The 19,853-nt window shown below is 34.5% G+C and overlaps 1 protein-coding gene across 9 annotated transcripts in view; it reads right to left on the minus strand.

The window, feature by feature from the left end:
* Positions 1–19,853, minus strand: part of GREB1L (growth regulation by estrogen in breast cancer 1 like) — a 225,124-nt gene that overhangs the window by 66,102 nt on the left and 139,169 nt on the right. For all 9 annotated transcript variants that reach the window (XM_023530829.1, XM_023530825.1, XM_023530828.1 and 6 more), the window contains one exon: positions 1,644–1,772. In XM_023530829.1, coding sequence (XP_023386597.1) covers positions 1,644–1,772 — 129 coding nt within the window. The remainder of the gene's footprint in view (positions 1–1,643; positions 1,773–19,853) is intronic.

The following is a 19,853-nucleotide window of genomic DNA, read 5'->3' on the forward strand; positions in this document are numbered from 1 at the left end:
AGTATTGTATACTTTCATCAGGAGGCACATAATGGCTGTTTTTTTCTCTTCTTATAAGATTGATCAGTGGTTTCAAGAGTTGCTAGCTTAATACTTGAATTACAAAGTTGTTCATCAGCTTTTCATTTAATGGTTTTAGCAACCATAAGATTACTGCCAAGATCCATAATTTCATACATTTTTAAATGCTGTAAAAACTTGGATCTAGTTTGTTTAAACCTATAATCTTACCAGAAGGTAGATCTGCAAGAATTGTTGGACCAGCATAAGAACAAAAGTGATCTGGATAAATTATGATGCCTAACTGTTGGAAAGTTTCTAAGAATGACAGGCTCTATTTCTCCTCATTCTTCTACCTCTCTGATAATTTCTTTTCCTTAAATTCTGGAATTTTCTAGGATTCTAGCCTTAGTTCACAGCTTGCCTTATCCTACATTTCTCTTGGTGATTTAAATCACATATTATTTACTCTGGTGATTTTAATCCCATATTACTGGTGACTCAACTCTATACTATCAGTTCTGATTCTTTCCTACGATAAATTAAATGACTTTTAAACAGCTCTCCACTTGGATATCTCATAGGTATCTCAAACTCAACATGTCCAAAATCAAACTCACAATCTCTTCCTGGGAAACCTGCTCCTCCTTCTGCATTCCCTGTCTCAAGCAATAGCACCATTAGAAAGATGGACATAAGCCGAGACCCCTTCTACTTCATGCTCACTTTGGTCAGTCAAGTCCTGCTGATTTTACTTCCTGAGTAGTTCTCCAATCTCTCTCCTCCTCTCCAACCTATTATTGCCCTGACCAAGGACCTCATCATTTCTCACCTAGACTACTGAAATGACTTTCAACTAGTTTTCCTACCTTTTATTTTCTTTGCTGCCAAAATGATCTAACTCAAGTTCAAATAAGACCACGTACTCCATAAGTTACAGAGTAAAATCCATGCTTCTTAGGTTGGTCTCCTGTAATTTTTCCCTTGTTTACCATTTACTCACCGCCTGTCTCCTTGAGTTTGACATTTTATAGGTTTTAACAAGTCCAAAGTACTGTAAGTTCCTGCACGCATCATGCTGCTTCTTTCCCTTCCTTTTCCTTTCCCGTTTTGTTCTTGCATTTCTCTGAATCTGAAATGTGTTTTCCTCATTCCTTTGTACAGTGAATATCAACTCATAGTTCAAGACCAAACTCCTCCAAGAATTCATTCTTGACTAATCCCCAAAATGTTGAGCTAAAACCTCCTCTGTGCTCCCCTAGCATATTGTTCTATTTACTGCAGCACACTGAAAATATTTTCTTATCAGTCTATCTCTCCTACTAGGTTATAAGTGCATTACAGGTCAGGGATTGAATCTTATTTATCTTTCTATCCCTAGTTCCTCATCATAATAGGTACTCAAGAAATATTTGAGTACTAGCTCTGTCTCCTGGGTCAAATGTCATTCCTTGACTCATCTGGTTAGAACGCAGAGAACACAAAGCTTTGTATAAAAATACATTATTATAGATAGCCCCACTTCTGTCATCGATTGGTAAAGAAGCAGCTTCTGTTTTCTTCTACCAAACTCAATTAAATTTCACATGAGTCTTTTATAGACTATATATTTACCAAAGAAATATAAGTGAGGAAAACATCACCTGCAGCAAAAGTCTTCCCTACAACCTGCAAAGACAAAGCCAGCGGCTTCACAATGTTCCTGTTCCGGGTCAGGTCCTGAGCTCCACTTAAATTGATTGCAGAATTAGTTGGACTGAGAATTGGCGAATCTTTAAAATGAAAGAGGTTGTTCAAATTAGCAACTATTTATATATACAGGAAAGAAGTTAAGTCAACAAGAGTGAAGTGAAAGAAAACAGATTGTAGAATTACAATTTTTTTCTTGACTTATTTTAGGAAAGTCAATTTCTCTGTATTCAGGTTTTATTATTATTATTTTTTATGTATATAACAAACACTCACTAGAAGTTACTATGTGCTGGGTGCTAGTATAAGCACTTTAAATATATCAATTCACTTAATCTCTATAAAAAATGAGATAGGTACTAGTACCTTAAATAGTGGTAGTCATTTAAAACTTGGTCAAAATTATAAGATATGATATCAAGGATATCTTTATGTGTCATATTAAACTGTCTCCCTATTTTAATGAGATATATTTATCTCTATCCACATGAGTTCGTTATTTAAAAAGTGTCACACAAACTAGGTCATTGCACTCTAGGAGAAAGCACTTCTCTCTGAAGAAAAGTTGCTTTAATTTTTGGAAAAAAATAAAATTAATCTACCTATGTAATACCAGGTACATCCAAAAAAAAAGTTCCTATTCGGATTCAGAAAATAATTCAGCTTCAAAAAACCACATGCCATTTCAGAGACAGGCTCTGGGATAAAGACTCGAGCCAACCAGAGTTTTCTGAAATGAGTACAGACCCCAAATCCCTGACTCTACTCTGGCAGAACAGTTTGATCAGTTTACACAGGAAAGTGTCAAAAAGGACTGTTAAAAATCTACGAGAGTTTGAAAAATAAAGTACTCTAAAAAGCAGGATACTGATGGTGCTACACTAGAAATTATCTAAAAAATTAATATTCATACCCAAACCTGATTGCTAATACAACTAATAGGTGTTTCTCATTAAGAACTCAAAAGATTGAAATGGTCCTCTACTGGCTCAGAAGAGTTAATGTGCCTCTCTAAGAGCCTGACTTACCACCAGGGAGTGATTTTAAGTTCAATAGGAAGAGTAGAGGCCAGTAACTGCACATACAACATTATAAAGTCACAGGAAATGGAAGACGACCCAAATTTTTCAGATCTTAACGAAGAAATGTATAGGATAGGAATCCCAGCTAAGTTTGCAGTGCCATTACACAGGTTGCTCATTATGTTTCAGGCCACAATCATATTGTTTGGAACAAGACTAGTAGCTTAATACATTAGTTTATACTTAGAATTTTAGCATATTTTAACAGTCTGAGTAAACATGTTGGTGAAATTTGGTTAACAAATTACGAAATAAGGTGGTGATTCACCTTATTTTTCCGTAATCAATGAATTCAGATTAGACCAGACTAATCTTTTAGAAATAATGAAAGAGTACAAAATTAATATACAGAAATTAATTTTCATATATAAAAACAACAACCAATAGCTAGATAAAATGCCTAACCAATAGTTAGATAAGGAATAAGCTTAATAAGAAAAGTACACACTACATAAAGAAAACTTTATAGTATTTAATATAATGGCTGGGATCTGTTTTAAAATATTGAGGGAGGGAGAAAGAAAGGGAGTAAGATTAAATAACATTGACCATGTGTTCACAATGATTGAAGCTGGTCCATGGTGGAGGTTAATTATATTATTATGTCTATTTTATATGTATTTTAACTTTTCATATTAAAATTTTTTTTTAAATTAAAAAATACTTCTGTAGATCATGAAAAAAGACCTGAACAAGTGTCCACACGTAACATATTGCTGAGCAGGAATATTCAATGTCAAAAAGACGGCAGTCAACCTAAGTTTTTTTTTTTTATGCTTCAAACATTTATTTTACAAAAACTAGTTTTATGTGCTACCTTTGAACTTTATATAATAACTGCTTTATCTCAAGTTCAATCAATATCTTCGAATTTATTTTTATTTTTATTTTTTAATTTTTTAAAATTAAGTTTATTGGGGTAACATTGGTTAATAAAATTATATAATTTTCAGGTGTACATTATAATTTCACATCTGTATATTCTATAGTGTGTTTATCACCCAAAGTCTAGTTTCCTTCAGCTACCATATATTTGATCCCCTTTACCCAATTCACTCTCCACCTAACTCTCTATATTTGACCCCCTTTACCCCGTCTACCTCTCCCCTCCTCCCCCACCCCTACACTCTGGTAACCACTAGTCTATAATCCATGTCCATGAGTCTCTGTTTGTTCTGTTCATTTGTTGTTTTTAGGTTTATATCCCACATATAAATGATATCATATGATTTTCAACTTTTTCTGTCTGGCTGATTTCTTTGGCTGATATCTCGAGGTCCAATCATGTTGTCGCCAATGGCAGTATTTCATCTCTTCTAATGGCTGAGTAATATTCCATTATATACATGTACCACAGCTTCTTTAGCCAATCATCTATTGTAGGACAGATTGCTTCAATTGCTTCCATGTCCTGGCCACTGTGAATAATGCTGCTATGACCATGGGTGTGCGAGTATCTTTTCGGATATGGGTTTTCAAGTCTTTGGGGTAAATACCCAGTCAAGGGATTGCCAGATCATATGGTATATCAATTCTTAGTTTTTTGAGGAACCTCCATACTGTTTTCCATAGTGGCAGTACCAATTTGCAGTGTATGAGGATTCCTTTTTCTCCGCATCCTCTCCAGCATTTGTTATTATAGGTTAATATCTCATTGAATCTAAGTTATTTTATAAATAAAATCTGATCCTAGGAAAATGCCAGTAGTTTAAGATATTATTAGGATTAATATTAGAATTATTGGAATGTTTTAAAAGTAGGCAAATTGATGTAATGTTGATATGAAAAAAAATAGACAAGAACAACTGGAAACATTCTGAAAAATAAGAGAAATTAGGGGAGGCTAGTATGATGATGTAATAAGACATTATAAAACCTCAGTCAATAAAATATTGTGGTCTTAGTGGATTATTAGACAAACAGAATAATGAAACAAAAAAAGACAGTAAGGAGTAGATGCAAATATACTTGATAATTTAGTATAAGATAAAGGTGTTAGCTCAAAGTAGCAATAAAGATGAACCATTCAATAAATTGTGTTGAGGCAATTGAATATATGTGAAAAAAATTAAGTTGGACTGCATCTTACACCAAGTAACAAACAAAGTCAAATGTAGCAAAGATATACATTTAAAAACTGAAAATATAGAAACAGTAGGAGAAAACATGGGAGAGTTCATTATAACCCAGAAATGGAAAAGAACAAACTATTGTTCAAAATGTAAAAGCTATAAAAAAAGATTGAGTTATTCAGCTACATAATAATAATAAAAAATTCTGAATGGCAAACACACTGTACCCATGCAAACAGTAGAGAGCTGGCTATGCTAACAGAAAAAATATTATTACTAGAGAAAAAGGATATTTTATAATGATGAAAGGATCAACCCACCAGGAAGATATAACAATTAAAAACATATATGCACCTAACAACAGAGCCCCAAATTCATGAAGCAAAGACTGACAGAATTGAAGAGAGAAACAAGCAATTCAATAATAATAGTTGGAGACTTCAATACCTTGCTTTCAATGATGAATACAATAATTGGGGAGACAGTCAACAAAAAAATAGAAGACTTGAACAACACTATAAACCCACTAGACTTAATTGATATCAATAGAACGAAAGGAGAAAACACATTCTCAAGTGCACAGAGAACATTTTCCAGGCTAGACAATATATTAGGTGGTAAAAGAAGCCTTGATAAACTTAAAAGAATTGAAATCATATAAAATACATTCTCTGACCTCACTGGAATCAAATCAGCAATCAGTAACAGAAGGAAATTTGAGAATTTCACAAATATGTAGAAATAAAACAACAAAATCCTAAATAACCAATGATTGAAGAAGGAATCCCAAGGGAAATTAGATATCACTTTAAGATAGATGAAAAAAAATCACAACAGATGAAAACTTAAGACATGATGTTAAAGAAATGCTTAAAGGAAAATTTATAGTTATATATGCCTATATTAAAAAAGAAGAAAGATCTCAAATAAACTAACCTCCACCTTAAGACACTAGAAAAAGAAGAGCAAACTAAACCCAATGTAAGTAGAAGAAAAGAAACAATAAAAACTAGATAAGAAATGAATGAAGTAGGGAATAGAGAAACAATAATGAAAATCAACAAGACCAAAAGTTATTTGAGAAGATCAACAAAACTCACACTTTTACTTAGATTGACCACAAAAAAAAAGATGTAAATTACTAAACAAACAAACAAAAAAAATCAAGAATGAAAAAGAGGGGCATCACAGAAACCTTATAGAAATAAAAAGAATTATAAAGGAATACTATGAACAATTATATGCCCTTGTTATGGACTGAACTGTGTACCCCCCAAATTTATATGTTGAAGCTCTAATCCCTAGTACCTTAGAATGTGACAATGTTTGGAGATAGGTCTTTAAATAGGTAATTTTAAGGTTAAATGTGGTCATAAGTGTGGGGTCTTAATCTAACATGACTGGTGTCCTCATAAGAAGAGAAAGAGACACACACCAGGGGCATGCATGCCCAGAGGAAAGACCATATAATGATATAGCAGGAAGGCAGCTATCTGCAAGCCAAGGAGAGAGGCCTCAGGAAAAACCAATCCTGCTGCACTTTGACCTTGGACTTGCAGCCTCCAGAACTGTTATAAGATACATTTCTGTTGTTTAAGCCAGTCTATGGTATTTTTATGGCAATCCCAGCAAACTCATACAGACCTCAAATTAGATGACTCAGATGAAATAGACAAAATGGAAATACTAAGGAATACACTACAAAACTACTAGAGCTAATAAATTTGAATTTACCAAAGTTGTAGGATATAAGATCAATATATAAAAATCAACTGCACTCCTGTGCTCTAACAATAAATACAAAAATAAAATTAAGAGAAAACTCCTATTTATTATAACATCAGAAAAAGTAAACTTAATAAATTTAATGAGAAGTGCAAAACTTATACTATGAAAACTACAAAACATTGTTAAAAAAACTTAAAAGACCTAAATAAAGGGAAAAAGATCCTATAAAGGGAAAGACATCCTATGCTCATGGATCAGAAGATTTAATATTGTTAAGATGGCAACACTACCCAAATTGTTCTAAAGACTCAGTGCAAGCCTTATCAAAATTTCAGCTGGTTTCTGCGCAGAAATTTAGCTAATACTAAAATTCAAATGGAAATGCAAGGGACCCAGAACAGCCAAAACGATCTTGAAAAATAAAAACAAAGCTGGAGGATTCATCTTTTACCATTTTAGAATGTCATGCAAAGCTACAATCATCATCACACAGTGTGGCATTGGCATGAGGACAGACACAGATCAATGGAACAGCACTGAGAGTCCAGAAATAAACGCTCTTAGAATAAAATATAGGAGTAAATCTTCATGGCCTTGGATTAGGCAACTGTTTTTTAGATGTAACACTGAAAGCACAAGCAACAAAAGAAAAAAAAAGATGAACTGGACTTCATCAAAATAAAATATAAAAAAACTTTTGGGCTTCAAAAGATACCATCGAGAGTGAAAAGACAACCCAGAGTGGGAGAAATATTTATGTCATATCTGATAAAAAGGCTTGTACCAGAATCTGTAAAGAACTCTTACAACTCAATAACAGAAAGATAAATAACCCAACTGAAAAATGAGCAAGTGATTTGTACAGATTTTTCTCCAAAAAAGATATAGAAATGGCCAATAAGTACATGAAAAAGTGCTCAACATCATTAGCCACTGGAGAAACACAAATCAAAACCACCATGAGAAACAACTTCACACCCATTAGGATGGCTAAAATAAAAAAGACAGACAATAACAAGTTTTGGTGAGTATATGAAGAAATTAGAACCCTTATACATTGCTAGTAGGAATGTAAAATGATGCAGTCACTTTGGAAAGCAGTTTCTCAGATGGATGTAAATATGGAGCTACCACATGATCTAGCAATTCTACTCCTAGGTACGAAATAAAAGAGAAATAAAAAAATATTTCCACACAAAAATCTGTACACAAATGTTTACAGCAACATTATTCATAATAGCCCTAAACTAGAAACAACCCAAATGTCCGTCAACTAATAAATACGTAAATAAAGTATGGTATATCCATAAAATGGGATACCAGTCAGCAGTAAAAAGGAATGCAGTACTGATACATGCTACAACATGGATGAACCTTGAAAACATTATGCCAAATGAAAGAAGCCAGTCACAAAAGGCCATATGTTTTATGATTCCATTTATATGAAGTGTCCAGAATAAACAAATCTTAGAAATAGAGTAGATTTGTAGTTTCCAGGGGCAGGGGTTGGGGGTGGAGTGAAATGCAGACTGACTGATAATAGGCACAAGATTTCTCTTGGATGGAAATGCCCTGAAATTTATTGTGATGGTTGCACAATTCTGTGAATGTACTAAAATCCATTAATTCTATACTTTCAATGGGTGAATTATATAGTATAATGAATTATAGCTCAATAAAGCTGTTATTTTAAAAAACACTATAAGCAAAATTATAAATAAGGGAAAATATTTATAACTCACAGATAATTAGACTATGTACTCCTGTCGACACAAGTCAGTAAGAAAAAAGACTACTGTTGGAGACACTTTGTTATCCCATATCACATCTCTTTGGTTCATCTTTGATTTCAACTGTTTGGTGAACAGTTCTACTGAGCTCAGATTCTTGGGGACATTTTACCTCAAGCTCACATCTAACTTCTTTTAGCTTTTTGTCTCAGAGCATTCTCCAAGGCCACAAAACTCTCAGCTCTGTGTGTGGTCCAGAGTATAAGAGACTGTAATAGTTCTGGGGCAGCCAGCAGTAATGGGGGACATGAGAATAAATGTCTTGGCCTTCCATTCTGTAGAAGGATAATTCTGGGAGGCATTCTGCAAGCTTCTTAGAGGACCTGGTTTACAGCAACTACATAGAAAACACTGTTATGCTGTTTTACTCCTGACTGCAGGGATCACATTCCACATAAACTATTTGTACCCCAGTTCTTCCTTCAGGCTCCAATTCTAGCAGAACCCAAACTATGACAAATAACTCTAACTAAAGGGTAAAGGATATAAACTTAGAGTTCACAAAAAGAAAATGCAAACAGCTTTTAAATAAACGCAAAGATGCTCAATGTCAATATTAAATGCAAATTAAAACCACACTTAGATTCTATTTTCCGCCCATGAGATTGACAAAAATCTAAAAGTTCAATAATAAATGTTGTTAGTGAACCTCACACATGCACATGTATATTTCTAAAAATGTAAATATTTCAAAAGAATGGAATAAATAAAAATTTTAAAATAAGGATAAAAAATAGTTACATGTAGATCGACAACTGGCACCAGATGTACTTCTTAAATGCACAAAGTGAGTGTTTACTTCAGTATTAGATTATGCATAGTGATTTTAAAGGGTAATTGCACTCCAATGAGACTGTTTTTGCAAAGTTATCAATGATCTAACTCCCAAATCCAAGAGAAACTTTTTGGTCTCTATCATACTGAATCCCACTGCTGCATTTATTTATTTATGACAATTATTTATTGAGCAGAGACCATGTGTCAAGAACCTTGCTAAGATCTACAGGTAAAATGATAAACAAGACAAGCACTGTCCTTGTGTAAGTTTTCCTTTGTCTACTAAAGTGTTCTTCAATCCTTTTATTTTTCTTATGACAATCTGACCAGACTCCATGGTTTTATTTTTAATTTTTGAAAATTTATTTCATTTCTATTGCTTGCCTTATTTTATGTCATTAACATATAAATCATGAAATATATCAATTATGGAATAATCAGAAAGCACAGATGAGGATTAGATAAGGTCGGAGTGACTTTTCCAAAATGTTAATCCTATTATGTTATTCCCTAATCTTAACCACCTTGCACAGCTTCTACTCTTGAATTTGTCATGTATGGAGGCATTGCTATATCTAGCATTTAACATTGGTGATTTTAATTATTTGAGATCTCCCTCAAATGTCCAAAATGTGATAGCTTGTGATCTTGCTGAGACATGAATTTGAACTGCAGGCTCTTGCACAGAACCTGGTACTTAAATGGTAAGTAAGCAGATGACTGCCCAGCATCTGCACCTCACCAAGGCCTGATTCTCTCGTCTAGTGATTTCATATCCATTTAAAGGAGGAACTTGTCAGTACTGGAGGAGTCACAAATTTAGGAAGTTCCTTAAGCTGGTCACAGCTCTGTTCTGTTATAGTGGTTTGTAACTTATTGTTTCTCCCACTAGGTCATGAAACTCCTTGAGGGCATTCCCAGCTCCTGGCACAATGTCTGTCACATCTTAACTAAAGAAATAAAATGAAAAAAAAAAAAAAGCCAAAATAATCTGTTTATCCTCTTTATGCAATAGTTTAATAACTGTTAGCCCAAAATCCTGGTGGAAAAGTTTTTTTCTAAAAAAAAGGGAGCCATTTAAATAGTAAGTAGATAGAGTCTGGTTTTGCCACTTATTAGCTTTTTTTTTTCACCAAATATCCTTTCTGAGATTCTGTTTCATGATCTGTAAAATGGTACTAAAACCTATCTCAGAGCAACAATTAACATGTTTAACACAGGGCTTAGGATACTGTGTTATAGATATTCATATTTATTTTGCTAAATCTTGTTAAGGGTTTTCCAGATGATTGAGAGCTTAAATCTTTATGAGCTCTTTTTGCCCTGACACCTATATAAAAAGTAGACTACTGTAACATTGTGATTTATAAAATATTTGGTCTTCATCCACAGATCCTGGCTCAAAGCTCTTAAAGCCCTGGAAATTTCCTAAGGACTGAGAGTAATAAAAGCATCTTTTGTTATGTTAATGAGGCGACATTTGACCTCCACCTAAGAATAGGGGCTGATTGCTAGCAGAGCCGACCTTGTGATTACAGGGTTGGAATTTTCAGTCCCACCTCGAGGTGGGGAGAGAGAGGCTGAAGGTTGAATCAATTGCCAATGGTCAATAATTTCATCAATCATGACTATGTAATGTAGCCTCCATAAAAACCCCCAAAGGACAGGGTTCAGAGAGCTTCCGGGTTTGGCAAACGCTTGGGAGATGCAGGGAGAGGGGCTCACCTGGAGGGGGCATGAAAGCTCTGTGCCCCTTCCTAGATAGCTTGCCCTATGCACCTCTTCCATCTGGCTGTTTCTGAGTTATATACTTTTACAATAAACCAGTGTTCTCTGCATTCTGTGAGCCATCGTAGCAAATTAATTGAACCTAAGGAGGGAGTTGTGGGAACCTATGATTTACAGCCAGTCTGTTGGAAATAAAGGTAATAACCTGAACTTATTATGATGGGCATTCTGAATTGCAGGGCATCGTCAGAACCTCCAGCCTACAGCCTGCTGGCAGTTGGTCAGAAGTACAGGTAAGAGCTTGGGCTTTCGACAGTGCCTTAAGTAAGTGAGAGAGAGCGAGAGCAAGAGCTAGAGAGAGAGAGCGAGAGAGAAAGAGAGAGTCTGTATGTGTGTGTGTGTGTATGCATGTATGTGCAGTCTTGCAGGACTGAAACCCTTAACCTGTGAAATCTGATGCTATCTCCAGGTAGTGTCAGAATTGAGTTGAATTCTTGGACACCCTGCTAATGTCCAAGAATTTTTCGTTGGTGTTGGGGGGATCTCCTCTCCCCCAAACACTGGCATTTGGTCCAGGAATCCCCATTCAACTACATAATCTGCTTCTTTCCCAAGTAAAGTACACTGGACCTATTTTTACCTTCAGATTGCAATCAGAATAATGTCCTTCCAATAAGATACCTTATTTCTATTAATGCACTCTGAGGCTGTATTAATTATTTATATCAGCCATGTTTTACTTCTGAATCAACTGAACTGGCATTTAATGAAAATGTGAATATATCTCCCCCCTAAAATTAACGTTAAATCAGATATCTTTCTAACCTATTCTTAGACTGTGGATTGTAAAAACAGCTCTATAACTGACAATAAGTTGTACATACTTAAAGTATACAATTTGATGTTTTGACACATTTATATACTAATGAAACCATCACCACAGTCAAAACAGTATTTATTACTCCTAAATCTCCTTGTAATCCATCCCTCCTGTGTCTCCCCTGCTCCCTCATCCTCAAGCAATCACTGACCTGTTTTGTCACAATAGATTAGTTTGCATTTCCTAGATAAATAGAATCGTACAGTATTACTTTTTCTTTTGTCTGGCTTCTTTCACTCACCATAATTATTTTCAGATTCATCCATGTTGTTACAAGTATCAATAGCTCATTACTGTTTATTGAGCCATACAACATTGCCTGGATATATAACAATTTATTTATCCATTCACCTGGATAAACATTCACCTGGATGGATGTTTGGGTTTTTTCCAGTTGGGGCTATTACAAATAAAGTTTCTATGAACATTTGTGCATAGTGTTTGCATGGACATATATTCCTTTTCTCTTGGGTAATTATCTAGGAATGCAGTGATAAGACTATTTGGTAGGTGTACGTTTAACTTTTTAAGAGACTGACAAACTATTTCCCAATAGTTATACTATTTTACATTCTCAGTAATGTATTAGAGTTCCTCCACATCCTCACCAATGCTTGGTATAGTCAGTCTTTTAAGTACAGCCATTCTAATACCTATGTAGTAATATCTTATTGTTGTTTTAATTTGCATTGCCCTAATGACTAATGGTGTCAAGTGTCTTTTCATGTGCTTAACTGCCATCTATGTCTTATGCCCATTTAAAAAATTAGGTTATTTTCTTATTATTGAATTTTTAAAAGTCTTTCTTTTAGATATAATTCCTGTGTATGCTTTGCAAAGATTTTCATCTAGGCTGTGTCTTCTGAAGAGCAGAAGTTTTACATTTTAATGAAGTCCAATTTATCATTTTGTTCTTTCATGAATTGTATTTTTGGTGTTGTATCTTATTGTGACCTGCCTAACCCAGGTCACAATTATTTTTGTTTTCTTCTGGAAATTTTATAGTTTTCAGTTTTATATTTAGGTCTATGGCCCATTTGAGTTATTTCTGTACGTGGTGTGAGCTATGGATGGAAATTCATGTTTTTGCATATGAATATACAATTGTTCCAGCGTCATTTGTTGAAAAGGTTATTCTTTCTTCATTTTGTGCCTTTGCCAAAAAGTAGATTTTACATATATGTGTGTTTATTTCAAGACTTTCTATTCTATTCCATTGATCTATTTGTATATTTTTACACAAGTACAATGCTGTTTTGATATATGTAGCTTTATAATAATTCTTGAAATCAGGTATTGTTAGCCTTCCAACTTTTTTCTTCTTGTTCAGAGTTGTTTTTACTATTTTAAATCATTTTCATTTCCATATGAATTTTAGAATTAGTCTGTCAACTTCTATCAACAACAAAAAATCTGGGATTTCGGTTTGGATTGTGTTGAATCTATAGGTCAATTTAAAGAGACTTAACGTCTTAACAATATTAGTCTTCCAATCAATGAACAAGAGATATCTCTCTAAATTATTTAGGTCTCCTTTACTTTCTCTCATCATTGCTTTCTAGTTCTCAGGGTACAGTTCTTTCACATTTTTTGTCAGATTCATCCTTAAATATTTTGTATTTTTATGCTATTATAGTTGGTACTGTTATTTAAAATTTTTAAATTTAAATTTCCATAGATGCTGATAGTTCATTGCTTACATACAGAAATACCATTTACATTTGCACAGTAGTACCCCTTATTCACGGAGGATATGTTCCAAGTTCTCTCGTGGCCACCTGAAACCTAGGATAGTATCAAACCTTATATACATTATGTTTTTTCTTATACATACATACCTTTTCACTTAAAGGAAGCAGTTTACAGCTTTTCTATGGCATATTGGAATTTCCAGCATCACTACTCTTGCACTTTGGGCCATTATAAAGTAAAATAAGGGTTACTTGCCACAAGCACTGCGATACTGCAATGGCACAGAGACGGCTGGTGGGTAACTGGTGGGTGGGGAATGTATACAGTGTGGATTAGCTGGACAAAGAGATAATTCACATAAGGGTGGAATGGAGAGGGAGGATGGGAAGTTTTTAATCATGCTACTCAGAATGGCCACAACTTAAAACTTAATTATTGTTATTTCTGGAACTTTCCATTTAATATTTTAAGACCTCATTGGACTGGAGGTAATTTAAAATGAAACCGCAAATAAAGAGAGACTACTGTACATTTATTTTGTATTCTGCAATGTTGCTAACTAAACTCATTTCTTAGTTCAAGTAGCTTTTTTGTATATTTCATTGGATTTTCTACATAGAAAATCATGTGGTCTGTGAATAAAGACAGTTTTACTCCTTCCTTTCTGATCTTAATGCCTTTTTTTTCTTTTTCTCGCCTGACTGTACTCGCTAGAACCTCCAGTACAACACTGAATAGAAATGATAACAAGACATGCTTGTCTTGTTTCTGATCTTTGGGAGAAAGCATTCAGTCTTTTATCACTAAGTATGTTTGCTACGGGATTTTAGTAGATGTCCATTATCAGAAATTTCCTTCTTTTCTTAGTTTGTTAAGCGTTTTTTAATCAAGAATAAATACTGGATTTTGTCAATGCTTTTTTCTGCATCTATTGAGATAAGGACATGTTTATACTTTTTTAGGTTAACCTGGTAAATTACATTGATTGATATTCAAATGTTAAACCAACCATGCATTCCTGGGATAAACCCCACTTTGTCATGATGTAGTATCCTTTTAACATACTGTTAAATTCAACATGCTAAATTTTTACTAAGAAATTTGTATTTACATAATGAGGGATACTGGTTTGAAATTTTTTTGTAATGTCTTTGATTGTGGTGTCAAGGTAATGCTGGTCTTATAGAATGATTGAGGAAGTAGTCCATTCTCTTCAATTTTTTGGAAGAGTTTGTATAGAATTAGTACTATTCTTTCCTTAAATATTTGGTGGAATCTATCACCTGGGCCTGGAGTTTTCTTTGAGTAGGTTTTAAACCACATTTTCAATGTATTTAATAAATATAGAGCTGCTGGAAACAGTTCCTGTTCCTGGCCTGAATACTGGGCCCTGTTTCCTCTCATCCTTTGCATGCATCAATCAGTAATATGTTGAACATCAGAGGAAACCCTCTGTACATCTGTGGGGTTCTCTCTCTCTTTCTCCCTTCTGGTCCTATGAATTAGCTGTGTAGGTCCCCTGCACTCTCAGTTCTTTCTACTCAACTTAGGGAATCTACTGGGCTTGACCACAGTTCCTCTCCCTGCATCATGGTCTGGGAATTCTCAAGGCAGTAAGCTTAGGCAATGTTAAGATTCAGATTATTTGTTTCCCATCTCTCAGGGATCACTGTCCTTTGTTGCTTGAGAAACATAGCCTTGAAAATTGTTTTTCATGTATTTTTGTCCATTTTTTTAAAAGGTTGTTTCAGGTGGGAAGGTAAATTCAGTCCCTTTTTATATGCTGAATTGAACTGCTACTGATTTTCCAACTTTAATGCTCTCCCACTCCTTTTCCCATTCTTCCTGCCTCTTACTCTATTCTTGTAATCTGAGATATATAAACATTTTACAGAATTCTAGGTAGAGATCAATATCATCTTTGTATCTCCAGATCCTACTACTCGGTAATTGCCCAATAAAACTGTCAGTAGTGAGCAGAGAAAGTTCAAATTCTGATTTTGTTACCTTCTAGCGGTATATTGGCCTTGTCTGTTAGGTACGAGTCCTTATTCCTCTACATGCAAAGAATGCTAAAGAAAGATCAGTAATAAGCAGGTATTTTCTACTGAGCTATACATTTTGCTTAACCCTGAGATCTTTTGAATATTTAACTATGACGACTATAACCTAAAAGAAAATTCATTTTGAATATTTAACTATGACAACTGTAACCTAAAAGAAAATTCATTTCTATTTATAACTTAAATAGAAAAAGACATGTTAAAATCTCATTTCTCCCATAAATCATTGTTTTTTTTTCTTTCAGTATATACCTGTCTGTTTTACCCACCTATTTCTTACATAATATAACAAAAATATAGTTAATATTACTTTTTAATTTAACAATTATTTCCCATGTGGCTGCACAGTGTCATAATTATCTTTTTTTACATCTTCGTCATGTGAGTATGCTAAGAATTATTCAACTGTTTCTATCTATACTAAGACTACTTCTTCTTTTTAGTTAATATAAAGAGTAACTGCAGTGAATATCTTAATTTTCCTTTTAGGTTATTTTCTTGGCTAAGCCCCTGAAGTGAGATTACTTAAGTAAAGGACATAAATATTTTTAAAGTTCTTGTTATATATTACCAAATTTCTTTCTTAAAAGGTTGTACCACTGTTCACCTGCATCAGTCTGGCTGAGGGTGTCTTATTATATCCTTGCCAGCACTGTATATTATCATTTAAAGTGCAACATTATGGCTAATGTATTGGTGAAAATGACTTTTCACTGTTCTTACAGTTTCTTCATTCCTACAAGGTGGGCCATTCTTTCTTATACCTGCTAAATAGTGGTATTTTCTCTTTTGTAGGGCATGGAGAGAAGTCTCACAAGCATATTCATGGCACAGAGGGGTGTGATCACAGGTTTTCTTTCCTCTCCCTCCCATGCATGTGTTCATCAAATGTTTATCCAGTCTTTTCAGAAGGCCATATACTATGCTAGGCTCTGGGGACAGACTAGAGCAAGTAGGTAGATACAATTTCTGCCCACAGAATTTACAGTATAAAGGACGAGCCTACCAGTTCTCAATTTCTGGTTGGGAGTAGGCAAATCTGCCAACCAAAGGTTTCCCACCACATCTGGAAAAAGGAGATAGTGTTTTGGAAAAGAATTAATTTTAATATTCATGAGGAACTAAGTTTAGAAAATCTAGCCAGGGGAGGTTTTGATTATCCTGACCTCAAAGAAGTTTAGTGGCTAAGGAAGACAAATCTGAAGAGGAAGGGGACACACACAGCTACATTTTAGGGACAGTTAAAGGATACATTCTTATGGAAGCTGCTTTTTAAAAGGTTATCACCAGGGGCAGAGGAGTTGTACTGGTGTGGGGGGAGAGGGCAGAGAATGGAGACAAAATAAGAAGGCTATATGAGCATGGCAAGCCTGGGTTGGAGCAGGTGCTTCACGAAGAATCCTTGACAAACAGAGGTCAGCATGAGAGGCAAAAGAGAGGAAGCCAAAAGGTTGCAGGGAAGGAAAAATACTTAGCACTTAGAGATTTCTATTAGGGTTGGCTCTTCCTCCTCCCTTCTTGGAGACCAAAGTGAGCTGTGAGATTTCACTGCAGCTGTACTACTGCAGCAACAATCCCACAGTAGGATCACCACAGTAGGAAATATAAAAACTCAAAACGACCAAAACATTATTATTACACCACAGCATCCCTGGCCTATGATAGCACTTGCTCTCAAAGCGTGAGGACTGCATACAATACATATATGCAGTTTGAATGAGTAAATCCTCCTTTTTCCCCCTTTTTTAAAGAGTACACAAAACATTTGTATATGATTTCAAGAATAATTATAAAGCAAATACCTAAGGAACTAACGACTATCCAAATCAAGGAAACAGACAAAACAAAATACTGCCAGCAGACTTTGTGCTCTTCCCTATCCTTTCTCCCACCCTCTCCCCAGAAGTGACCACTAGGCTATGTATGTATTCCTAAAATAATTTAGTTTTGCCTGTTTTTTAATATAACAGAAATTAAATCATAATGGATAGACTCTTTTATGAATGACTTTTTTGCTCAACATGATGTTTGCAAGATTCCTTCACGGTGCTTTATGTGAGTATTGTTTGTTCATTCTCATTGCCAAATGGTACTTCATAAATAAGTTGTGCTATATAAATATAGCACAACTTATTTAACCACTCTGTTGTCGATGAACAATGAGTTGTATCCAGTTTGAGCCAACTGTGAAGAACAGTGCTATGAACAGTCTTGTAAATATCTTCTGGTGCACACATGCAAGAGTTTGTTTAGGGAGTGGAATACCTGGATCATAGGATATGCACATTTTTTACTTTACTACATATTTCAAATTACTTGCAAAGTGATTGCATCAACTAACGCTCTTACCCACAATATGTGATAGGTCTTGTTGCTTGAAATCTTTGCCAACATTTACTACTGTCATACTTCAAATGACTGCCAATTTGGTATGTGTATAATGGTATCTCGTGGTATTTTTAAAGTAATTTCTCTAATTACCAAAGTGGTTAACCATCTTTTCATGTCTTTATTGGCCACTTATATTTCCTCTTCTGTGAAGTGCATGTTGAAGTCTTTGCTCATTTTTTTTTCTATTAGTGTATCTTTTCGTTATTGATTCATAGACATTCTTTATATTTGTACTACTTTGTTAGTTTTATGTATCACACATCTTCAAGTTTATGGATTGAATTTTCATTCTCTGTATGCTGCCTCCTACTAATTAGAAGTGGTAATTTTAATGTACTGAAATATCAGTTTTTTCCTTTATGATCAGCAGTTTTTGTCTCTACTTTTAAGGTATCTACAATATCTAAGGTATTCTACAATATCTCCCCAAAGCATGAGAATTTTACCTTTCACATTTAGATCTTCCAGCTACCTGGAACTGATTTTTGTGAATAGTGTGAAATAAGGGTCCAGTTTTACTTTTTCCACATAGAATGTCCAATTTCTGAGCATCATTTATTGAAAAGAAATGTTTCACTGATCTGCAAGTCACCTCTAAGTATGAAATACCCATATGTTATGTGAATCTGTTTTCAGGCTTTCTACCCTGGTCTGCTGTTCTGCGTCTATTCCTGTGTCAACTCCACCCTGTCTTTTTAGTAAAGCTTCCTGAGCTTGATATATGACAAGGCAACTCTTTTCATTTGTTATTGTTCTTACTGCTTTAATATACAAGTATAAGACAGTAAGGGGTTTCTATTACTTTGAGCCTACAGTGGCTCACAGAGAAGAAAATGTCATGTCGTGACAAGTCCTCAGTAACAGGGTCAACTTCTCCCTTAGACACACAAGGCACAGTGCTTTGGGTCCATAATATTTTTAAGGGCTCATGAAAATGTTTTAATTTATTTTAGAATCAGAACAATGAACTTTTGTTTGAAGAAGGTATTTTAAAATATAATACTAAATATTCATTTTTATATAAACATAATCATAAAACATTTTTAAATACTTTTCTAGGGAGAAAGGGTCATGTAGGCAAAAGTACCCAGGGCCCAAGAAAGTCATAAAATGGCCCTGTCTTATAGACTCTTCTTAAAAATTATTCTATTAGTCACAGGAGCTGAGCTTAGGGCTTATCCCCATACTGTCCTACAATCTAGGGCATGAAAACATGTTTCCTCTCAATGATAGATGAGCATTGCAGCTTCACTGGGAAAAATCGCACACATAAGTAAATTAGTAATTCCCCAAATGTTAACATCAAATTTAAATTAAAAAATAGAATTCAAGTAACATTTATTTCCATGCATTTGCCAGGTACTAGGGAGCACAGGGATAAACAAAATGAACCCAGAGCTTCTAGTATATAAGAGACTATAGATGTTAACAATTATAATTGGGAGAAATGTCACACAAATTGGTAGCAAGGCTGAGTCAATCTTGAGTTGCAAAATAGGTGTTATTTTTGGTTTTACAAGTGAGGAAACCAGGGTACAGAACAACTGAGTGGCTTTTCCCAAGCTGCAACAGAGTATATGTCAGATGCAGTATTTAAATATCAGGACTCTGACTTCAAGCCCTGTGATGTTTACCATCTACTCTGAAATGGTGCTCATCTAAGATACGAAATAAATTAGATTGTGAACTGAAAGAGAAACAATGCTACTCCAAAGGATTTCACTGTCCTCTCAGAACAGCTTTTTAATCTTTTTTTTTTCCTACACCATTGTTAAAGTATATTTTACATATCATAAAATTTATCTATTTCAAGTGTACAGGTCAATGATTTCTGGTAACTTTACCAAGTGATGCAACCATCACCATAAATCAATTTTAGAACATTTTCATCTCCTCCGTTAGAACCCTCACGCCCACTTTCAGTTAATTTCTATTCCTACTCCTTGCCCCAGGCAATCACT

This window comes from Pteropus vampyrus, unplaced genomic scaffold, assembly GCF_000151845.1.
Source record: "Pteropus vampyrus isolate Shadow unplaced genomic scaffold, Pvam_2.0 Scaffold55, whole genome shotgun sequence".
In the NCBI taxonomy this organism is placed as follows: domain Eukaryota; kingdom Metazoa; phylum Chordata; class Mammalia; order Chiroptera; family Pteropodidae; genus Pteropus; species Pteropus vampyrus.